At 41.4% G+C, this 20,296-nt stretch overlaps 1 protein-coding gene across 1 annotated transcript; it reads right to left on the reverse strand.

The window, feature by feature from the left end:
- Positions 1-635: 635 nt before the first annotated feature.
- CSRP2 (cysteine and glycine rich protein 2) lies at positions 636-18,303 on the reverse strand. The gene is made up of 6 exons (XM_006923776.3): positions 18,218-18,303; positions 8,410-8,522; positions 5,550-5,718; positions 2,270-2,399; positions 1,518-1,611; positions 636-943 (listed from the first exon to the last, which is right to left on the reverse strand). The coding sequence occupies exons 2-6, from the start codon at positions 8,519-8,521 to the stop codon at positions 867-869; spliced, it is 582 nt and encodes a 193-aa protein (XP_006923838.1). The 5' UTR covers position 8,522; positions 18,218-18,303; the 3' UTR covers positions 636-866.
- Positions 18,304-20,296: the final 1,993 nt, after the last annotated feature.

Here is a 20,296-nt window from a genome sequence, read left to right on the forward strand (position 1 = left end):
GATACAACATTCTTTGCTACTTATGCAAAATTGAAATATGTGAGAAGAGCAATCCTTTCCAGGATTTAGTAGAGAGGAGAGCCTAAAAAAGTCACCCTAAGCCTTGGATTCTGTAGTTTGTAGGCTGCTGTTTTTAATGATCTTTTGGCAGAGAGAAATCAAAAGAATTTTTAAGTGTTTTTGTTTAACAGTGTGCCCACTCTAGTGTGCCTTTCTCAGAAGCTTGTTAAAAGGGCTGTGGCCCGGCCCCTACAGATTCTTCTTCTGTGGGGCTGAAGTGGGGCCTAAGAATCTTACCTTTTCATGTTCCCCGGTGATTCTAATGCAGATTGTCTAGGAGCTATACTTAAACTGCTCCAAAAGAGAGAAAACCACCCAGCTGCTACAGGAGATGCTGCAATGCTGAATGCCAGCTCTGAGGCATCTGAATGGTGAGGCTTGTTGCCTAGTAACCCTCACTATTGAGGCATACTTGCTATCTTAAAAAGAGGTCTTTTCTAACAGCTGTAGTGCACACATTAACCCAGTGAGTCAATTGAGTAATGAGGTGGACTCTCTTTATCAAAATGCAAGTAGGGACCTAAAGGATTTTCCACTAAAATCACAGGTTAACTGAAAGACAATGAACACCCGAATCAAGCTGAAATTTTATTTAAAATGTAAAAGAAATGGTTCTTGAAAATGCTGATGAATAAAGCAAAAGGATACAGTGCTCTCTTCCTACTATCTGGCCAGCCTATCCAAGTATAGAGCAACATACAGTACGTAAGTGATGGTAAAATTTCACAGTAGTTTAGTGTTAGATTATTCATGCCTAGATTATATAGCGATTCTCAGTGTGCGATCTCAGTTCTGGGTTTATACCTTTACTGAGCATGAACAAGGGCTCCTGCTCCTTGGCCATAGCCAAATCCTTTAGGCCCAAAGTTCTTTGCATAGCATCCTACAAAAGAAAAGGGAGAGTTAGTACAAGTCCATTAAGCTTTGGTAACATTGCTTATGACCCATGCAACAACACCCCCATAAATTAAGAAACAAAACTTGGCTACACCAAAAAGAGTTCAACTTAATGTAGTATCCTATAGCTGCAAAGGCCAAGACCAAGCATTCTGGTTGCACAGTGTTCAGCTCATAGTCCCGCTGAGTTACAAGCATAAAAATCAGGCCAGGCAACATATTTGTCAATTACCTTATATACTCATATATACAAAGCATATACTCACAGGCTTTGCCTAAAACATGGAGTTGACAGAAGACTATTTTTCATGGGGTTTTTATTTTTATTAGTAGGGGAGGTTTAAATGATCAGGAACTTAACCTTATTGTAGCATCTAAAATTGTTCTGTGGTTCTGTGCCACCTGTAAGCATCCTTAGATCTTTTCAAATAGCCAGTGACACTATCCCTACTTGCTTTGCCCCCATGTTCAGAGTACTTTTCTGTTTTTAAATGCTAGTGACATCTCACTAAACAATAGCCAGTGTGAGATATTCACATGGATAGCAAAACTGAAATTACCTTTACAATAGATTTCACCTTCTTTCTCAGTCAGAGTCGTTGATTCAAGACTCTTCCCACACTTGGCACATCGGAAGCAGTTTTTGTGCCAGGGCTGGAAGAGACAAATGAGTATAAGTTTGAGAGGCCGGTTTCCTGCAGTTCAACTGAGACGCTCAGGAAGATCAATCCAAAGTGAGCGCCTGTGTGCTGTGGTTGGAACTAGACCACCCTAGTATCTCCATTCTTGGCCACCTACAAAAGGTCTGAGTGCAAACTTCCTTCATAGAAGATATCGGCTGGGAGCTGCGGAAGGGCCATTTCCCTCAGGGTAGCCTGAGCCCTCTGCAAGCCTGCTGTGCACCTTTAAGGGAATGCCTCCTTCACGGTTGAGACCACAGCGGCTCAAAAAGGTGAAGTGGTTAAGTAACTTTTCCAAATCCACCCACCAAATTAGCACCAGGCGTCCTGACTCTGGTTCACTGATTTTTTTTCCAGTACATTAAATAACCTGCAGAGTTCAGATTTGTTAACAGCCTGGCCTTTTTAGTTAACAGCTTTCAGCAGCGCCCCCTATAAAAACAAGTTCCTTTTAGACACAGATGTGATTTGTCAAGGGCAGCACTTCAAAAAACAAATGATTCAGATGGAAATGCAATTAAGAAAAGGTTCAGTCCAAGGCATTTATTTATAAGACAGAGTGCCTGAGTGGATGTGGAGAAAAGGAGCGAAGAGTGGTCACTCACTGTCATTAAAGCAACACAGCACTTTACCTTTCCCGCTCCGATTATCTTCTCGGCCGCATATACGGAATCCCCACATCTGGAACACTTCTCAGCGCCTCCGTACTTCTGAGCAAATTTAGAATTGTTTGGATTGGTTGTAGGCCTATGAGGCTGAACACTTGTGGAAAGGAGAAAAAAAATTAGGCAAGATTTTCAAAGAGCCCTTTTAAGTACATAAAGCAGGCACAATGGAACTCGTAGACTTAATGCTATACTATCTCATGGCTGGATGCCTTCACAGGCCAGCAGATGGGAAAGAAGAAAGAAGTTAATCTCAGGTGCTGGCCAGAGTTATTACTTTAACTTATTTATGGGCTAATTATTGTTTCAAAAAGACCCAAACTTAAATATCTGTTCTCCTGAGTCTAAACTCGTCAAAATTCATTTAATCCCCATTGCTAGCCTCTCCACTAAACTGTTAGTCTATGCTTTATAAAATCCTATCATAGCACGTATTTTTAACCCAGAGTCATATTAGTACCACTAGAATCACACCTTGCTTTTTATGTCACATGAGATTGAAAAATCAGTGTGAACTTAAGCAGTTTTTGCATATAGGCCAATTGACTTAAGTAGTCTATAATTAAGAAGGTTAAGCATGTTTTACAAATTAATTTCCCAATATATCTTAAGTAGGGGAAAGGTGAATATGCCACTTTCTTTTCTTTCTTATTTTTTTTAATTTTTTTAGGCGAGGCAACCTTTGGTTGCCCTCACAGATTGCAAGGACCTTGTCAGCTTACAATCCCTTATTCTTTTATTTTTTACACCTATAGCACCTGGTCTTCCTAGGTGGTCTCCCATCCAAGTGGTATTTTTGCACTATTACAGGCCACTGGGTAAACCATATTTTCCTAGCTCTCTGTAACTTTTTTCTGTTCCATATGTAGGTGCAGCTACAATACAAAACACCATTCCGGGCTTTGAGAAGATTTAATGGCCCTTCTAGAACCTTATAAGTTAGTTGAGCAGATAAGCTATAACAACAGCACTCAAAAAATGGTAACTAAGCACCAATTTCTTCCTACTGGAAAAAAATACAGCATTTTTTGAATCATGTTTGATGTGGCCACTGGACATTTTACCTTTAGCAACAAATACCAATTCACAGTGCTGATTTTTCCAATTGTCTCTAACGTAGGCATATGTTTTTAAATGTCCCAACCTACTGTATATACTTACCTTTAAAAGTGATCTTTAAAAGCCATTCCCAGTCATATCCAACACTTCCAGTGACAAGTTTCCCAACAAAAATTTCCAAATCTGTTGATGGTTATGTTAACAAGAACTTCATATAGATTATCTCTCACCTGCCTTCTAACAACTTTGTAGGGTAAGGATAATTGTTATCTCATGTTACTGACGAAGAAATAGGGTCTTAGATGTCAAATCATTTGCTGAAGAGCTCTAGAGACTGCACTGGTAAGCCGGAACTGAAAGATGCAGGTCTGCCTCAATGAAAATATTCCTGCCCACTCAGTGCTGCCTCTCCAGAAGACCCTTGTGAAGGTGTTTGGTCTCGTAACTGTTAAAATCACCACGTGCCACAAGAGTGGCCCAGACTACAGGTGCTCCCGAAGTTAAGTCAATAAGAAAGGCTTCTTGGAAAAAGAAGTCCCTATACCTGCTTCTGAAGGATAAGTAGCATGTGGCCAGCCTAAGAAGGGGAAGAGTCGAGGGCACCAGGTGAAACAGGCTAGCACAGAGGGCTTGCCAGTTATTGGTAAAGCTGGAGAAATAGGAGTGGATATAGGGTCCACTGTGTCTCTGTGACTTTAAAACTATTGCCACAATCACTGACTGACTTTTGGGGCCATGGATGAATTTGGTTTTGTTTGGGGGAGAGTGTCTAAGTATGTGTGTTTTGAAAGGTTTGACATATGATCTTAGGAAACAAGTAAATTTTAACAAGTTGGAAAAGGAGAGCAGAACAAGAACGATGAACTTTAACAAAGACAAAGGTAAGCTGGGCTGCTGCAAGTGACGGCAGGCAGCAACGGATGAGTCGGCCCTTGCACAACTGGTGCACAGCAAGACGCTACTGCTCAGAAACCCTGAGTGTGGAAACAAAGCCAAGAACAGAGAAAAAGGCGGGCCTCAGTGCAGTACACATTGCAGTGGAAAGAGCACATGTTTGGGAGCCAAGTGCACATAGGTTCAAATCCTGGCTCTGCCACTTATCTGTGTTGACCTGAAAGTTAATGTCCTGTCTATAAAATAGGGACAAAGTATTTAAACTCAGAGTAACTGTGAGGATTGTATATAATGAACATAAATATTCAGCAGACAATAGGCACTCAATGATTATTATTTCAGTCATACCATCATGTATCATGTTTAAAATTGTAACCTAGTGACACTAGGTTAAATTCCAGGCTCTACAATTAACTAGCAGTGTGACGTTAGGCAAATCACTTAATTCTCACTGTCTCAATTTTTCTTAAGATGGCAGGGTTATTGCGAGGACTAAATGAGCTAACGTATGTTAATACTGCGGGAAGGGCATGATTTACAGTCTTGTCCAGGGAAGACCATCTTATTGGAGCATTACACCAGTTTTGGCCTCGTCAACATAAAATGGATATGAAAAAAAAAAAGGTGAAGTTCAAATGAGGGAATTATTGGGACAAAAACAGAAATGAAGAGGAAGAAATTAAGATAAATTAGGTGATTGATGTAGCCTAAAAATGAAATAACTAAGTTTAAGTTTAGCAGACTTAGCATCTTGCTACTTTGGTACTGAAACTTTTAAAGTTCAATACTAATGTCTCAGAGTCAAAAACCAAAAAAAATTCAAGTTTTAAGTAATATTAAGTTAGAGAAAAGTTAATTTCCTAATGAGGAAATATTCTCACATGAAAGAATGAGGAATTTTCATTGACCGCTTAATTGCACATGAGAAATGCATCTCATGATTCAGATACCACATTTCTTTATCATTTGACTTCATGACATCTGGTCTCTAAAGTGCTGTGAAATGGAAGTAAATTTAAAGCACCTGATTTTGAGAACATCATGACTCTTTGATACACCTTGGAATGCTCTCGAACCAGGATTAGAAATCACTGGAAAAATCACTAAGAACTGTTAGGTCTAACACTGTCTATATTTCGAGCTTAAAGAATAGTCACTAGTTTATCCTAAAAAATTTGCGTTGTTCTGTTTACTTAGTTTAAGCTAAAAATCTGAAGACTTCCAGCTCCCTGTTAAACAAGCAACATTAATTATCATAGCATTTCTGAATGTAGCAAACATGGTCCTAACTCACCTCTCTGGCTTGATGCCCAGCCTCTCGCCCCGGTCCATGTTGAGTGTGCCAGCGCCCTGGCCATAACCGTAGCCTTTTGGCCCATACTTCTTTCCATAGCAGGATTTGCAGTAGATCTCTTCATCATGGATTGCCACTGTTGTGCTATCTAAATTTTTCCTGCACACCACTGGGGGGGGGGGCGGGGGGGACATTAGAATTGAAAAATGTGCCAAAGATGCCTTTTTCCTGAGAACAATGGTGGCACAGACACATGGTCTACAAATGGTGAAGGCACCGGCTTTCTCACATCCCTAGTTTAATTCTGTGGCTTCCCAAAAGCCATGAGACAGCATCTGGACCAGTCGGATGTGACTACGTTGGATGACTATTTGCCTGCCTTCATGAATATGACGCTTGTTTCAGAAATGTATCAGAATTTTAACATCTGAAGCCTCAAAAACTTTTCAATATGATTTGCCTCTGGCAGGAGGGAGAGATGTTTGAAATGGTTATAACCACATGCACAAAAGGAACAAAACTAACCCTTTGCTTCCAGTCTCGCAACACTCAAAATCTTTTCAGCCTCTCCATACCAAGTATTGTTAAATCAACCTAACAACCAACAAAAAGTGGTCAAGTGCCCTGGGGGAGTTGCCTCTGTCACCTCACCTCCCCCAAAAGAACCCCCTGGGATAAAAACCGTTTTCAATCTAAAATTCTAGTTTTCATCACTAGTCCAGAAGAGAAAAAGTATTATTTTTTCATCTCACCACTGGCTTCTCTAGCAGTGATAAGTATGTCTGAAAATCATCAAGCGGTTTAAAGTTTGCATTTGTTTGCCCTTTCGTCCCAAAGGAAAATGCATTCTTTCTTGATGGATTTCTTGCCACAAGGCATTTCCACGTATCCTACACTGCATAAAATTGCCAAATGTCATCATGTTTTATCCAGACATTATTTCACTTTCTAAAACTTCAGTTAAGCCTGAGAAAAAAAGAAATTGTGAAGGACCTTATTGGTAGCACAGTCAGGCAGCTGGAAATCCAAGTTTCGTGTAGTAGAAAAGGGGTCTCCCCCCTTATTTAAAAGGGGAGAAACAAGAGGAGGAAGGAAAGAAAGAGAAGGGCAGGGAAAGGCAACTAGCTGGTTAGCCGAAAACAGAGGTAAATCATGAAGTTTCTATCACCTTAGATCGAAGTCTTCTCAGGTAGGATAGAACTGACATCACCTACTCATATCTTACTGTCGAGACTCAAGTACTGAGAGACGTTTGCTCAAGACATAGTTAACCTAAAATCGTACACTGCTGAAAAACAGACATCCTTAACAGAATAAATATAAATTAATATAAAAGCTATTTTGAAAAACTCTATAACCAAAGTAAGTTTAAGTAAATGAAGATTTTTCTGTGTAACCACCTCTCCTTCCCCCAGTCCTCACCCCTATTCAAACTACTCTGAATTATTTTCTTAAAAGGCTGTAGTCATCAGAGACAAGTATTAGGGAGGAGTAGTAAAAATGACCAGTAAAGAGCTTGACATTTCATAAATACTGACTTTATTATGATGTAGACATCATGGCTTAACCTTGATGAAACTAAGAACAATTTTTTAAGTATTTGCATTTCCTCTCTGTTCACGTACTCTTGGCTACAAACCTACTGAAAAATAGATTCTTAAAAAAAAAAAAAAAAGTAATTTCTAAGAGAAGAAATGGTTAAACCAAATCTGAGAAATGGTAGCTATCATGGGGGCATACAGAGCAAACATTCACATGTTGTATTTTTATTCTTTGTAGCTGTGGCTTTCTGTTGTCTTTCTAGTTCTCTGCAAGGCAGTTATACTACCGAAAGGTCCAGACACCTTAAGTGCTGGTGCCTAGAGGAAAAAAGACAACAAAAATTTGAGAATTTTTTCCTCAAGATCATTTCTTAGTGTAACCAAATTTATTTTTAACATGTGCAGTTTCTAACTAATTTTCACTGTTCAGTATTACAGATATAGCAAATATCTGCATGTATGGGTGGGTTCCTCATATAACAAATCCATTGTTAAAGAAAATTTTGTCATTTGAATCAGAAGATGATTAATGAAGAGCTTGCTCCTGTTTTAAAACTGAAGACTTAGCTCTCCCTAGAGGGAATATGCAGGGGAGAGGGGGCTTACCTCTAGTTCTGTTTCTTTCATTTTCAGGTATTTACTGTCTTTCTAACAAAGAGGGATGTATTGTTTTATGTTCTACTTCCTGTCTATGTCAGACACTCTGATAATTTTTCATCTATAAACAACAGTAATTCTCAACTTGTCTCTATGGGATTTTCATATCCCAAATTCCTTTCCCTCAAATTTAGGATATCAATAATCAGAAATAACTCTGAATATTCACTACCAGAGAAGACAGAATTTGAGCTTCTACACATTTGAATTTCAACTAATAGTGTGGTGAGAAACATGCAAGACGGTTTCAAAGAGAACGAGCCCAGCCAGGAAGAGAAAGCTGCGTGGATGAGGAGCCATCCGTTCATTCAGAGATCAGAGCCAGCTCATACAATGTGCCAGAAACAGCGCTTGGTGCCAGACTATAAACGACACTGCGCTCTCAGAGAATGAAGCAGGGGAGACAGATGTGATAATAAATAAAGTACAGTAAAGGCCAAATGGAGGCTAAGAGTGATGGGGACACAGGAAGGTCAAATGTCTTGGGTCACCCTGCTGTCCTTGCTGCTAGGCTAAGCACTTACAATGTCTAGGAGAAGAGACAAGTAAAAAATAATATTCTAAAATAATCCTTAACAGAACCACAATTTTTACTTAAATAAGTAAACTGAAGCCTCTTAGACATAAGTTCTGTCACAGGTCAAGCCCTGGGAGGTACTTACTGCACAGAAAGCAGCAGCGGTGGAAGCTCCTGCCATCACACTGCACCTCTTCGGCATGGTACACGGTCCTCCCACAGGCCCCACACTTGTTTCCACCTCCCCAGACGGGCATTCTGAAGGAAGAAAAAATTCATTAGAATGTCCTCATAGTGGATGAGACGTCTTACAAGCTTCCTAGGGATCTGTTTAAATCCAGGAGATAGCTGCAGATTTTGTGTCTTAATGAACTGCTCTAACCACATCTTTAAAAGGCAAAATAACTTCCTCTCCTCTCCCAAGTTACAGGTCTTTCATTAGGAAACTCTGGCTTGTCCTGCTCGTTTTTTGTTTTTGTTTTTGTTTTCCCTACTCAGAGCCTAAAACAGAACAAAGGACCAGCATTCAGTAGAACAGTAGAGGTCACCAGGCACAAAACAGACTAAGCGACTAGAATCCACAGGAGTTAAGAAAGGAGAGTGGAGAATGGAAAGGCAAACACTGCCCCCCACACCCCGTCATAATGAATAAAAAAACTCAGCTGAAGAACTTACCCTTGGGTGGAGTTTTTTTATTACATGTTTAATTCATTGCAACACCACCAAATTCTTAACATTTAACATATACAAGCTATGACACACTTTCAAGGGAGGAAGAAAGTGTATTGCCCTGCAAGAACAAGTTTTCTATTTATCTGCTGAAGTTACGTGAGATATAGCATAAATAGTTGTGCCTGTGACTAGCACAACTGCACGCATGAAACCTTGCTGTAACCACAACACACACCCATCCAGATGGCTACAATTTAAGTTTCTGTTTTCACTAATCCCAAGGTCCTCTGGTCCAGCCAATAGTTCGTTTTCCCTCTTGGATGGGGCTGTCATTCTATACAGAACATGCTACCAGGATCCCTTCCCGGCCAAGTGAATAGTCTGTCGAGTATGTCAGGATAACCTCGGAGCAATGAGGCCTGATGTGGTGGCAGAGCTAGAAGTCTAGCTCCTCGGCCGTCCCGCTGTTGATTCAGGGCCAGCACATTCTAATCCCCTTCTCAATAAGTCGGTCCATTTGGACTCCATTTAAATGCTTAGTTTTAATAGCCCACGGACTCAAGTGCTCTCGCTAATAGTCCAGAAAGTTGTCCTTTGAGGACTGTGTGTTGTGTCTGCCCCACCCTGAGTAGAATCTAAAAACACAGTGAAAGAAGTTATGTCTCCTCTGCTGAGTGCTGCCTCTCTAGGAAAGAGCTGGTTAGGAGAGCTGAGACCTTACCCACTCAAGCCTGGCTAAAAAAAGGGAAAAGTGGGGCTGCCAAGCAAAAGAATGAGGGATCTTTAATCCTTAAAATAAACAAGAGGGTGTTATATTTCCATCCTACAGCATGAAGACATCCAGAACCCAACGACTTCCTGAACACTGCGATGACATCTTTTCAAAAGAAAGGTTTCTAGAGTGAATCACTGTGATGGGCATCTTTCTAGCACACAGCATTCATTCCCTTTTCCCCCTTCGGGCAAAATTTTCTCCAGATATTCGTCAGGGAAGCAACTATCTCCTTAGTCCATGTGGTTTAGGAAAGTACTTATGAAATGTGGCCTCCTGGTGATGGATGGTCCACCATGCTGGTTATCCAGTCAAGACAAAATTCACATAAGCATTTGGTAACTTTTATACAATCTCATGCCACAACAATTAAGAGCATGAGCAGAGAATTCATCTTGTTGAACAGCACAGTCAGAGAATCAATTCGTATTTGGAAATTAAAACAAACAACAAACATGGTGCTTTATCACAGATGGTTGGAAAGCATTGGTTTAAACAGTACTGACTCCACCTTTAACTCCAGGGCTGGGCATGTGACTAGGACATGGCAACCGGATCACTGTATTCTGCATCCTGCCATAGTGACTGGTTTGAGAATGGGCACATGACCCAAGCCAGTTCAATAAAAGTTAAACACGGAGCTTCAGTTTAGAGCTGTGTGAATGTGGGATGGCATTGCTAGCAGCTGTCTAGCCACTATCAGAAAAGAACCTAAGAATGAGGCTAGCACAGAGGAAAACAGAGATGGAAATACTAGGTGTAGACACTTCTCAGCCATGCCTCACCTTATGCTATACTCTTGTTATGTGAGCCAATAAATTCCCTCTTAAGTTATCTGGAGATGGAGCTCCTGCTCCTTGAAACAAATAACAACAACACACACATACACACACACACACACACACACACACACACACACACACAAAGACCTGAGTGATATGACTAGTTACCACTAAGTCTGAACTTGCAAAAAGCCTAGTACCCCTTATTCAGACAGGAACAAAGTAATTCCAAGATCCACAAGTGTTACCAGGCTACTGTGAAGGCATCCATATAGGATCAATATCTAGCAACAACTGAATATATTTGCAAGCTTTCCTTTAGTAGTTGCATAAATCTCTTATTCCCTTCCCTGGAGACAGGTGCTCCATTGTTTAAATCCACAATGAAACCTGAGCCTGACTATAAAAGCTGACACAAAGCCTTGGCCCCAGCAGCCTGCACTGGCTTGAGTTTGGAGTGCAATTAGTGATATTGACTCTGCCCCATGGCTCCAAAGTTACTGTGTTCTGGAACGCTCATGGAGGCAACAGACATCTGCCGGAAGTGCCCTCATGATTCCTTAGGAAACGGAAAAACCAACCCAGGCTTGCAGGCCATTAATGACATTACAATTACTTAAAATTGGATTCCAAGAATTAATAGCCCAGCTGGCATTTAAAATATTTGTTACTGTCTAGGCATTTTTCATTGTATTAGAAAGTATACCGTTTAATATCAACCTAGTAGCTTACATATTCATACATATTTACTTTGGAGCAATCACCAATAAGGAGTCAGATTTCTAGTAAGACAAATGCTATCTTGGGTTGTTACTGAATAACATTAAAAAATACATTTTTAAAAAGCTAATTCATCACTTTGTTATTCTCTATTAAAGATCAGCTTGGATTTTTTAAAAAGAGGAGAGTATCTGCCCTTTATATAATTCAAGGTTACTTAAATTCACTTCTTTTAAGTCAAGTCTAATTTCTAATGTATTTTCACACCAGCCAAATGTGAACGTGTTGCCTTTTCAGGAAATACCTATCAAAGTTCTACAACATTCAGCTTACTGTGTTACAAGCTTCCTCCCCTCAGTGGATAGGGACCACATCTCTACATTCTGCACCTCGTCAGAGTACTTGGCATATATCAAAACGTCGTCATTTCTATTCTTTTAAAGAATCCTTCCTTTTTCATCCTGTTGATACAGTTCCCAATTAGATCTTATGCTTCTCAAGACAAACGTAGCACTGTCCTACTTCTCTGTCACATTTTTGGATTCTAAGTAAAATTTCCAAGTCATTAGCTTTTTTAAAGTTCCATCCATTTTAAAAACTTTCCTAAGGATTTCTGAATAACCCTCTCTGTGGTCCCAGAAAATGGTGTAATAGAAAGAGCACCCTCAGAAAGCTTCAGCTGGATTTATGTTTTTTTTTTTTTAAGCTGAATACCGGATAGTTGGATGTTCCTTATATTCTCTATTTTGAATGTCTGAAATAGTTCACAAAGGAAAGGAGGGAAGGAGAGAGGAAAGGAGGGCAGAAGGAGGCTTGGTTTAGATAGACCTGGGTTAACTTGACTATTGTAATGGTTGTACAACCTTGTGTTTATCTGTAAAATACGTAAGTTTCTTGCCTGTAAAATAGGGAAAGGTAGCTTTCTCTACCTCTTTGATATTGGGAAGACAAAACAAGGTAAACAATTGCCTTGGCAGACAACCGATAACTTGTTAGCTTGAAGAGGGAGGGGGCATCGCATACCGTCTACCTTGCTGTCAGTACTCCAGTAGGAAAACTCACTGACTAGCACTTATAGAACAAAGCTCAGAGCAACAGACAGGGTAAAGAAAACACTTAGCTGATTAGTCATTCACAAACCTTCTTTTTCTGGGACATTAAAATGCATTCCAAGTATAACAATTATTCCACTTGTGGTGACTATCTCAGACATGAAGTTCAAATTTATACTTTTAGGGTGAACTATGGACATTTCTTCTGCATTTGGCAGAGGGAAGAGTGATGATCTTCCATTTCTGTCACTCTTGGCATTGCTATGCATATTAAAAAACACACACACACACAAAAACCCAAGGCTTCATTTTTCATACAGGCATTTGGCTGCACAACTTCACAACAGCTGACATTAATCACAGCAAACTGGATTTGCACTGAGCAGTCTGGGCTGCATGCCTCACCTCAATCCTATGCATTAATTTACAGAAGGGTAAGAGGAGAAATGAAATCCCACTTAACACACATCTCACTAAAGAAGCCAAATGCGAGCTTATTCTGTTTCTCAGTATCTTGTTCTTTGGTTTTCAATGTCTGAAAGAGTTCCAGCACTAGGATTTATCCACTGCTTTAGATTAAAAAGCTTGGTTTACATCTGAACACCGATGTGCAATTTCTCTTTCCTGTTTCTCCCTCGTCAAAGACACCACCCCAAACTCATAGACCTAGCCCTACAAGAAAATTACTATAGTCTACCTCTGAGTCACCTTGTGGTAAAATTACCTCATTCGCTAGATAACCAACGAGAGCCACAAAATGAGCACATGAATCATTCTCATACCACCTGTGCTGCATTTTCCGTCTTATTTTAGAATATGAACGACTCGAATCCATGACTTCGAGTCTACATGTCGCCACTTGCAGTTTAAGTCATTCTAGTACCAAAGGTTTGGAGTGAAACCGTCTATTATCCCACATTCTAAATGCTTCCAGAAGCTTTGCCATTATACTAGAACCTGGTTATAATCCAATTTCCCGAAAGGGAGAATTTATTATAAACCAGTTTCATGGTCACTTGTTAATGAATACGTAAGTTAGAAGCACTAACAATTACAGTGATTTTTAACAAGGCCAGGGTTTAAGAGCTGTCATTAATTGAAAATTAAGTTATACTCAATGCCCATTCTAAATTTTTTTTCTTCTGCTACCCAAACTACCTTTAGTCTACTTCCCTTATCTAAGTGAATACCATGAACCAAGAATAGACTTTTCTTCTCTTAGTAATCATCTCCATGTTCCATTTGGCTCTTTCTACCAAAGCCAAATACTCAAGCTGGTCTTTAAAACAGCTCAGCCTCAGGGTGATTTAAGAGCACGAATTCTGGAGTCAACACAGTCTGACTTCTCTTCTATGTAAAATGAAGATAACTACATTTCTCATAGAGTTGTTCAGAGAATGGGATGAGAAAAATGTTTCTAGTAGGCACTCAGTGATTGGTAGCCTTTCTCATCAATATTTAGCAATGTTTGATTTTTGTTATCACTACTCATCTACCCCTACCCAACTCATATATCTCTTCCTCCTTATGCTCCTAATACCTCTCATCAGGGTAACTGACTTAGCTTCCTCCCTCATCCAGCTAACTTCTGACTTCATTTCTGTATTTCAGGTAATTCTTCTCTGGTAGGGGCAGGTAATAAACAACGTACAATGTTACTGTTTATGAAGCTCATATATAAGCATATAAATTCATCCTGGGTCAGGAGCTAAGGATAAAAGGTTCATAAGGACAGGTGCCTGTTTCTCAGGGAGTTCTGCTGTGGTGGTAGAAATACATAAACAAATGATAGTCCAACATGACCAATGTTTGTGTAGAAAGGGCTGTGCATGGTCTACTTATACAGGAATGGCAAAACAGTTCCATCTTATAGATCCTGGAATTATGCTGAGAAAGATTTTGAACTTCAGTCATGTTTCCACATTAAAGATTATTGTGATCACTAATGTCTGCTATGGAAATTTCACTACATGTGCCACCTCTAAGACACTCTTGGTATAAGAGATAAAGTGTGGAATTTAGCATAAGACAAAGTTTGAAAGTCAGCTATCAGCTCTGTGGTCTTGACCAAGTGCCTTAACTTCCTCAGCTGTAACTTGTAAAGAAGTGAGAACTCTCTCACAGGATGGCTGAAAGGATTTAATGAGATAACATTAGTAAAGTACCTAGCAAAAGGCCTGTACTCCACAAATGTTGGCTTCCTTTTCCTTCAGGAGCACTACTGGGCCTAAATGGCTACTAAAAGTTCAGTAGTTAGGTGACTTGCTGAGGTCACTGACCTCCAAAGAAGCAAATCCAGGCACATCCCTCCCATATTTGACTGTAGAACCACAAGCTGTCCCCCAACTCCTGTATCTGATTTAAGGGTTGAGACCACTCAAACTTCCTGAGAATTATCAGCCTCTGAGTTAGCAAATTATTTGTGTACAGGAATACCTTCCTCTTCACCCAACCTTCATCCATTAACTAGTAGTTAATAAGTGTCCTCTGTGTGCCAATCTCACCCCTAAACTGCTACTTTCAATCAGAAAGCTCTCTACCACTCCTCTCTAACTTAAGTCTCTTTTCACTACAGAAGGAAACTTCCCTTCTACCTAGTGAGCTCTCCTGTGTTTACCTCAGCCTCATCATTAATTACTAATTCTATATCCTGTTACTACTTATCTCTTCGACTTGGAGTAGAGCAAAATCCTTGACAGAGATTTGGATACTACTTACCAAATCACATATTGTAATTAGAATGCAACTATGCTATAAACTCAGTCACTCTGACCTCCAACATCTGCCATAGCAATTCACAATCAGTGCCAACTACAAGATATTTAATTATTCAAACAATTGAATGTTTGCATGATTTTTACATGGAGCCAAACCAAGAGTTACGTGCCAAGACTACTGTTTATTTGCCAAATGATCTTACTTTGGTTATTTGATCTGCTAGTTCTCTCGTTTTAAAAATGGAGATAATGCTTATTTATAATTAATCTCAGAACATAAGGCAGTTCTGAGATTAAACAACATATGCAAAGCACTGCCTACATATGGTAGGTAAAAATAATTATATTATCCACTATTATTCACTTATTATATTATGACTTACATAAAGCTTACTATATGTTTTACTTATGCTAAGTAGTTTACTTACAATAACTCATTTAATCCTCATAAAAACTGCGATAGGCATTATTATTTTCCCCATTTTATAGGTAGGGAAGCTGAGGCACAGAGATATTAAGTTGGCTTATAACTGTAACCAAAACAAATTACCAATTCAACTTAAGAATTAATACCAATAAAATTCAAATGAACTACATTTGAGTTCATTTGATGTTTCACTAAAACTAAACCACTGCTAGCGGCTCGAATATAATACTGGCTTCTAGGTCTCTGATTCTAGGTTCTTTTTAAATTGGGTAGTTCCTGTACTGCTGTGAGCTAGATGAGGATTTGATTCTCTCTTCACATTTCTCTTGTGGGAGAAGCCACCATGAAACCTTCTTTCCTATAGTGAACTGGGAAGTGCTTTGGCCTTAATGTATTACATGGTATGTGTCCTCTTTGTAAGAGTCAAGGACAATTAGTAGTACTAAAAGCCAGGAACCTGATATACTCTGCAAATTATTCACAATATAATTAAAATTTTTAACAATCAAAGCATGTGTCTAGCTCCCTCACAATCCAGTTTGAGAAAACTCCCCTATGTCAGGGTTCTGAATTCAAGGTCCATAGATTACTTGAAGTTCTGGGGATCAGTCAACTTGGTACAGTGTACTTTATTTCATACACTTATTTATACATTTAAAAATATTTTGAGAGGCTTCACCAGACTACCAGAAAGTCTCACAACACAAAAACATGTAGCACCATTCTAGGTAATCAAGGTCCCAAGGCAGTCTAGGGATTTCTCCACCCATTAGAGCACAAATACCATGCAAATATCAGCCCAGGAAATGATGCGGTGCTCTGAGGAAACCTGTGAATATCTGCAAAGGAAAAGAGCTGGCCTCCAGGCAAGGCCAAGGAGATAGTGTTCCAGTCTGAGTCAATGCTCTCCTGGAAGTGGCTTTCACTAATAGCCATTTCCCCATAGATTCAACAAGTGTAGAACAATGTCCAATTACAAGAAACCTCTCCAGGCTGTCTAGGCTTTGTATAAGCCTTAGGACAACCCAGCAAGGTGTGTTATACCTATTTTATAAGTTGAAGATCAGAGACTAACTTGCCCAAGGCCATCAAACCAATGGGTGCTGGAGCCGCATGTAAATTTGGGCCCGACCAGCTTCATTCCTGCCCTTCTCATCATGCTATAATTTGGCAGTTTAATCTGGACAGAGCTCCGATGAGTACTGCTTTCAGCACAGTATTTAGCAGATGCCAGTATCAATCAGTATTTGTTGAGTACATTTGGAGGAATATATTAAAAACTTACAACAGAAACGGATCAAATTTGCTAATGTGTATATTGCTTGAGTCCAATTAAATCTCTGTGTTCCACAACTGCGACCTTACTCTTTCCTTCATTTGTTTATTCAGTTAATCAATGTTGGCTCTGGTCCAACCATGTTTAAGGCGCATAAGCAAAAACTGTGAGTTTCAAGGATTCATGGGATGCAGATCCTGTCCCTACCTAATTTCATTCTGACAGGGCAAAAGAAACTAGAATCGAGAGTAGAAAGAACCTTGAGAAACAATGATAAAGTACCAGTGGCAATCAACCCAAAAGAGTAATGACCAAGAAGAAAGTGGGGGGAGACCACGGAGGACTTGATAAGATTGGTTATAGTTTGGTATGCAGTTTTTAAAGAATGTGCGCCACTCTTTTAGAATTCATTGCCCATCTCTTTCCTGAATTTAGTGAAATTATAGCCAACTTTGTGGTTTGTCCTATTTGAATTCTTGGCATTTTATTGGTAGAGCTTTAAAACAGGTTAATCAGAAAAGTTAAGAACTAAAGAGACCATTCTTACTGTCCGAGCATGAAAAGTTACCCCAAATAGAAAACATTTATAAAATGAAAATGTCCTTGGACTGCAGACTACTAATAAAACAGGTTAAACATTTTGAGTAACCATTTAAACAAGTATCGTTCAACAAACGTCCCAGCTTGCAGCGGGCGGGGACGGCGGGGGTGGGTGGGGTAGGTGAGTGCTGAGATGGGTGTCTCCCGACCTAGAAAACTCCCTTCCCTCCTGGGGTTGCCTACGTGTAGCTTTGGAACCCCCGATGTGGTTTTCGGGACCTGTTGCAGAATTTCGCAACCAAGCATTCTTATTTTCCTATTTGTGTCTAAACAGTAGAAAGTTCCGGAAAAGGCTGGGAGTGATCGATCTGACGTTTCACTGCTGTTCCTTCAACATTGAGAGTTTGCTGCTTGGTGGGCAGAGACCACCAAACAATGGGGATGCCAAGTGCGCTGTACCGCAGCAGGGAAAGGATTCTAGGCTGCGCGGGCTGTAGACGCTCCCACCTCAGCCCCAGGGCTCCGAACCAGCCCCGGGGAAGGTCGCCCTCAGCGCGCGCCACACTCTGGGTCAGAGGAGACCCCGAGACTTGGATCCCGCCCTCTCCTTGACGGAGAGAGAATCGGCCTCTGGGGGAGGGGGTTTCAAGGCTACCAAAAGCGGATTAGCTGCCACGAGAAACTCTCCACCGCGTCTCTCTCCCGGAACACTGGTGGGGACAGAGTGCTATGGAGGTCACGCATGATTATTTATCTGTCCAGTGGGCCCAGGACCCGAGGACAAAGCCGGGGCGGCTGCGTGGAGCCGGGTAGCTGTGCGGAGGGGGAGCAAGGGTGAGGGGGATGGCTGGGGGGCTTGAATGGGGGCAGCGACCGGGATGTCAGAGGATGACGACGGGGGGGCGGCGCCGGCAGGGCGGCCCGAGGACCCCGGGAGGCTGTGGGAACCCCCCTTTCCCGGGGTTGCCGGAGACGCCCCCACCGCGGGTACTCACTCGAGTCGGAGGCAGGACCACGCACCGCGGGCAGAGCAGGCGAGGCCGAATCCGAGGCAGCGCGCAGGGAGTCCGGGAAAAGGGCCGGCACCTTTAAAAGCCGCTGGTGGGCGTGGCCTGTGCGCCCCGCCCCCTGCACCGCGCCCCGCCCCCTGCGCCGCGCCAGGCGGATTCCCGGAGCCGTTCGACCCGGCCAGGGGCGTTGGGCAGGAGGGTGGGCGTCGCAGCCGCCAGCGCCAGGCTCGGGGCTTAAGGACCGGGAGACAAAAGGCAGGAATCCCGCCTCTTCCTGCTGCTTCCCGCCCGCCCGGCAACTTCCCACGTCTCGGGACCGGTCCCGCCGGCTTTACCCCTCTACCCCGTCGGGACCCGGCAGTTTCCAGGAGTAATTAAGAGTTGGAAAAGAAGGACTTCCTTACGGTGCAGAGAGGCCGGGATCGTCCCGTCGGGAAATAGCCCCCTGCGACGACGTACCCTTCCCACCGCAGGCGACCGTTCTCCTAAAGGAGGGAACAATCCAAGGTCGAGGAGGCTCCAGCAGTAGAAAACCTGCCAAATCGGGGCTTTCCACCACCCTCTCCTTTCCTTGCCTTATCCTTATAAGTAAACACAACGTGATTTACTTCCCCAGCGCACAAATATTCTCTGGTTCGATATCCAGCTTCTGGGAATCTGCAACTTTCCTGTTCGTAAAGAGTAAAGTTTCTCATCTAGACTAAATAAATGACGTTACGAAAACGCCTTATTCCCCCAAGTGTTTTGCTTTTCCCACCACGAGGGCAAAGCTGCACGAGAGCAAGGCTGCTGTGGGGAAGAAACCTAAACCCAGCCGGAAAGCCGGCCTCCAAAGTGCCTAGGTTTAGGTTTGTTAATGTCAGAAAGGTCCACGGATGACAGTGACAACCGAGGAGACCTAATGCCTGAGCTACAGTATGATTTGTTGTTTTATATGAAAAGAGCAATAAACAATGACGTCTTGATATCTGGTTCACATTCTAGGCCCACTGATGAACTCTGTGCCAGAAGTGATGATCCCTGAGAATTGACATTTGCGAGAGTGGGGAGCTCAGAAAAGGCGGTGAGCAAAAAACTACCCCTCGGGTCACAAATGCAATAGCCTCCCCTGGTCCAGAGCGTCTCAACCTCCATCCACACTATTGACATTTTGGACTGGGTAATTCTTTGTTGTGGAGGCCTGTTCCTTACACTGTAGGATGCCTCCACCCACTAGCTGCCAATACCACCCCACACTCCCCTTGAAACAATCAAAAAGCTCTCAGACATGCCAAATACCCTCTTGCGGAGGGGCAGAGGGCATTAGTTGAGAACCACTGGTATATATCTGCATGACAAAGTGCAGAACAGGCTTATAATACTATCATTTTATTTCATATGCTGGGGCCAATCCAGGATAAACGCATTATAATAGCAGCCTTATTCTCTACCAAGTACTGTGCAAAAACACATAGTGGTGATTAACATCTCTTGGTATTGTAGAAGGAGTCTGGAAATATTCCTGCCTGCTGTGAGCTTTTCTAAATATGGGCAATCCGTATTTTTATGATATCAGCTCATGTAAAAATAATTTGACTCCTGGGGCTGACTTGAAAAGTCTGGCCTTCAGATTCTACATTCACTTTAGCTTTGCTGCTTACAGTATTTATTTATTTATTTATGCTTAGATTTATGTAGTGTTTATTCATTTATTTATGCTTGGATTTATGAAGTATTTCTACTGAATGAAACTATTAGTGAATTTCACTGCCGAACTCTTCAGCAAACCGTTGTTCTTTCTCTCCTACCCTTCAGTTCTTGATGCCTCCAGGACCTGACCTGTTTGCTTTCTGACAGGTTCATGTTGTCTCTAAATTCCATAGCCACATCTTATCTGAAGTTAAGCTTGCTTCTGACCTAAAAGTATTTCTGCTATCGTCCCTAAATGTATTTGTCTTAGTATATTTTACAGTGAGTCTGGGGATAATGTACGTTTGATTTTGAATAAATCTGTATTTGTATATAATTATCAACATTTTAAAAATTATTTTATTTCCCTTTTCTTTAAACATTTCTTTAAACTGT

The sequence above is a fragment of the Pteropus alecto genome, unplaced genomic scaffold, assembly GCF_000325575.1.
Source record: "Pteropus alecto unplaced genomic scaffold, ASM32557v1 scaffold76, whole genome shotgun sequence".
Classification (NCBI taxonomy): domain Eukaryota; kingdom Metazoa; phylum Chordata; class Mammalia; order Chiroptera; family Pteropodidae; genus Pteropus; species Pteropus alecto.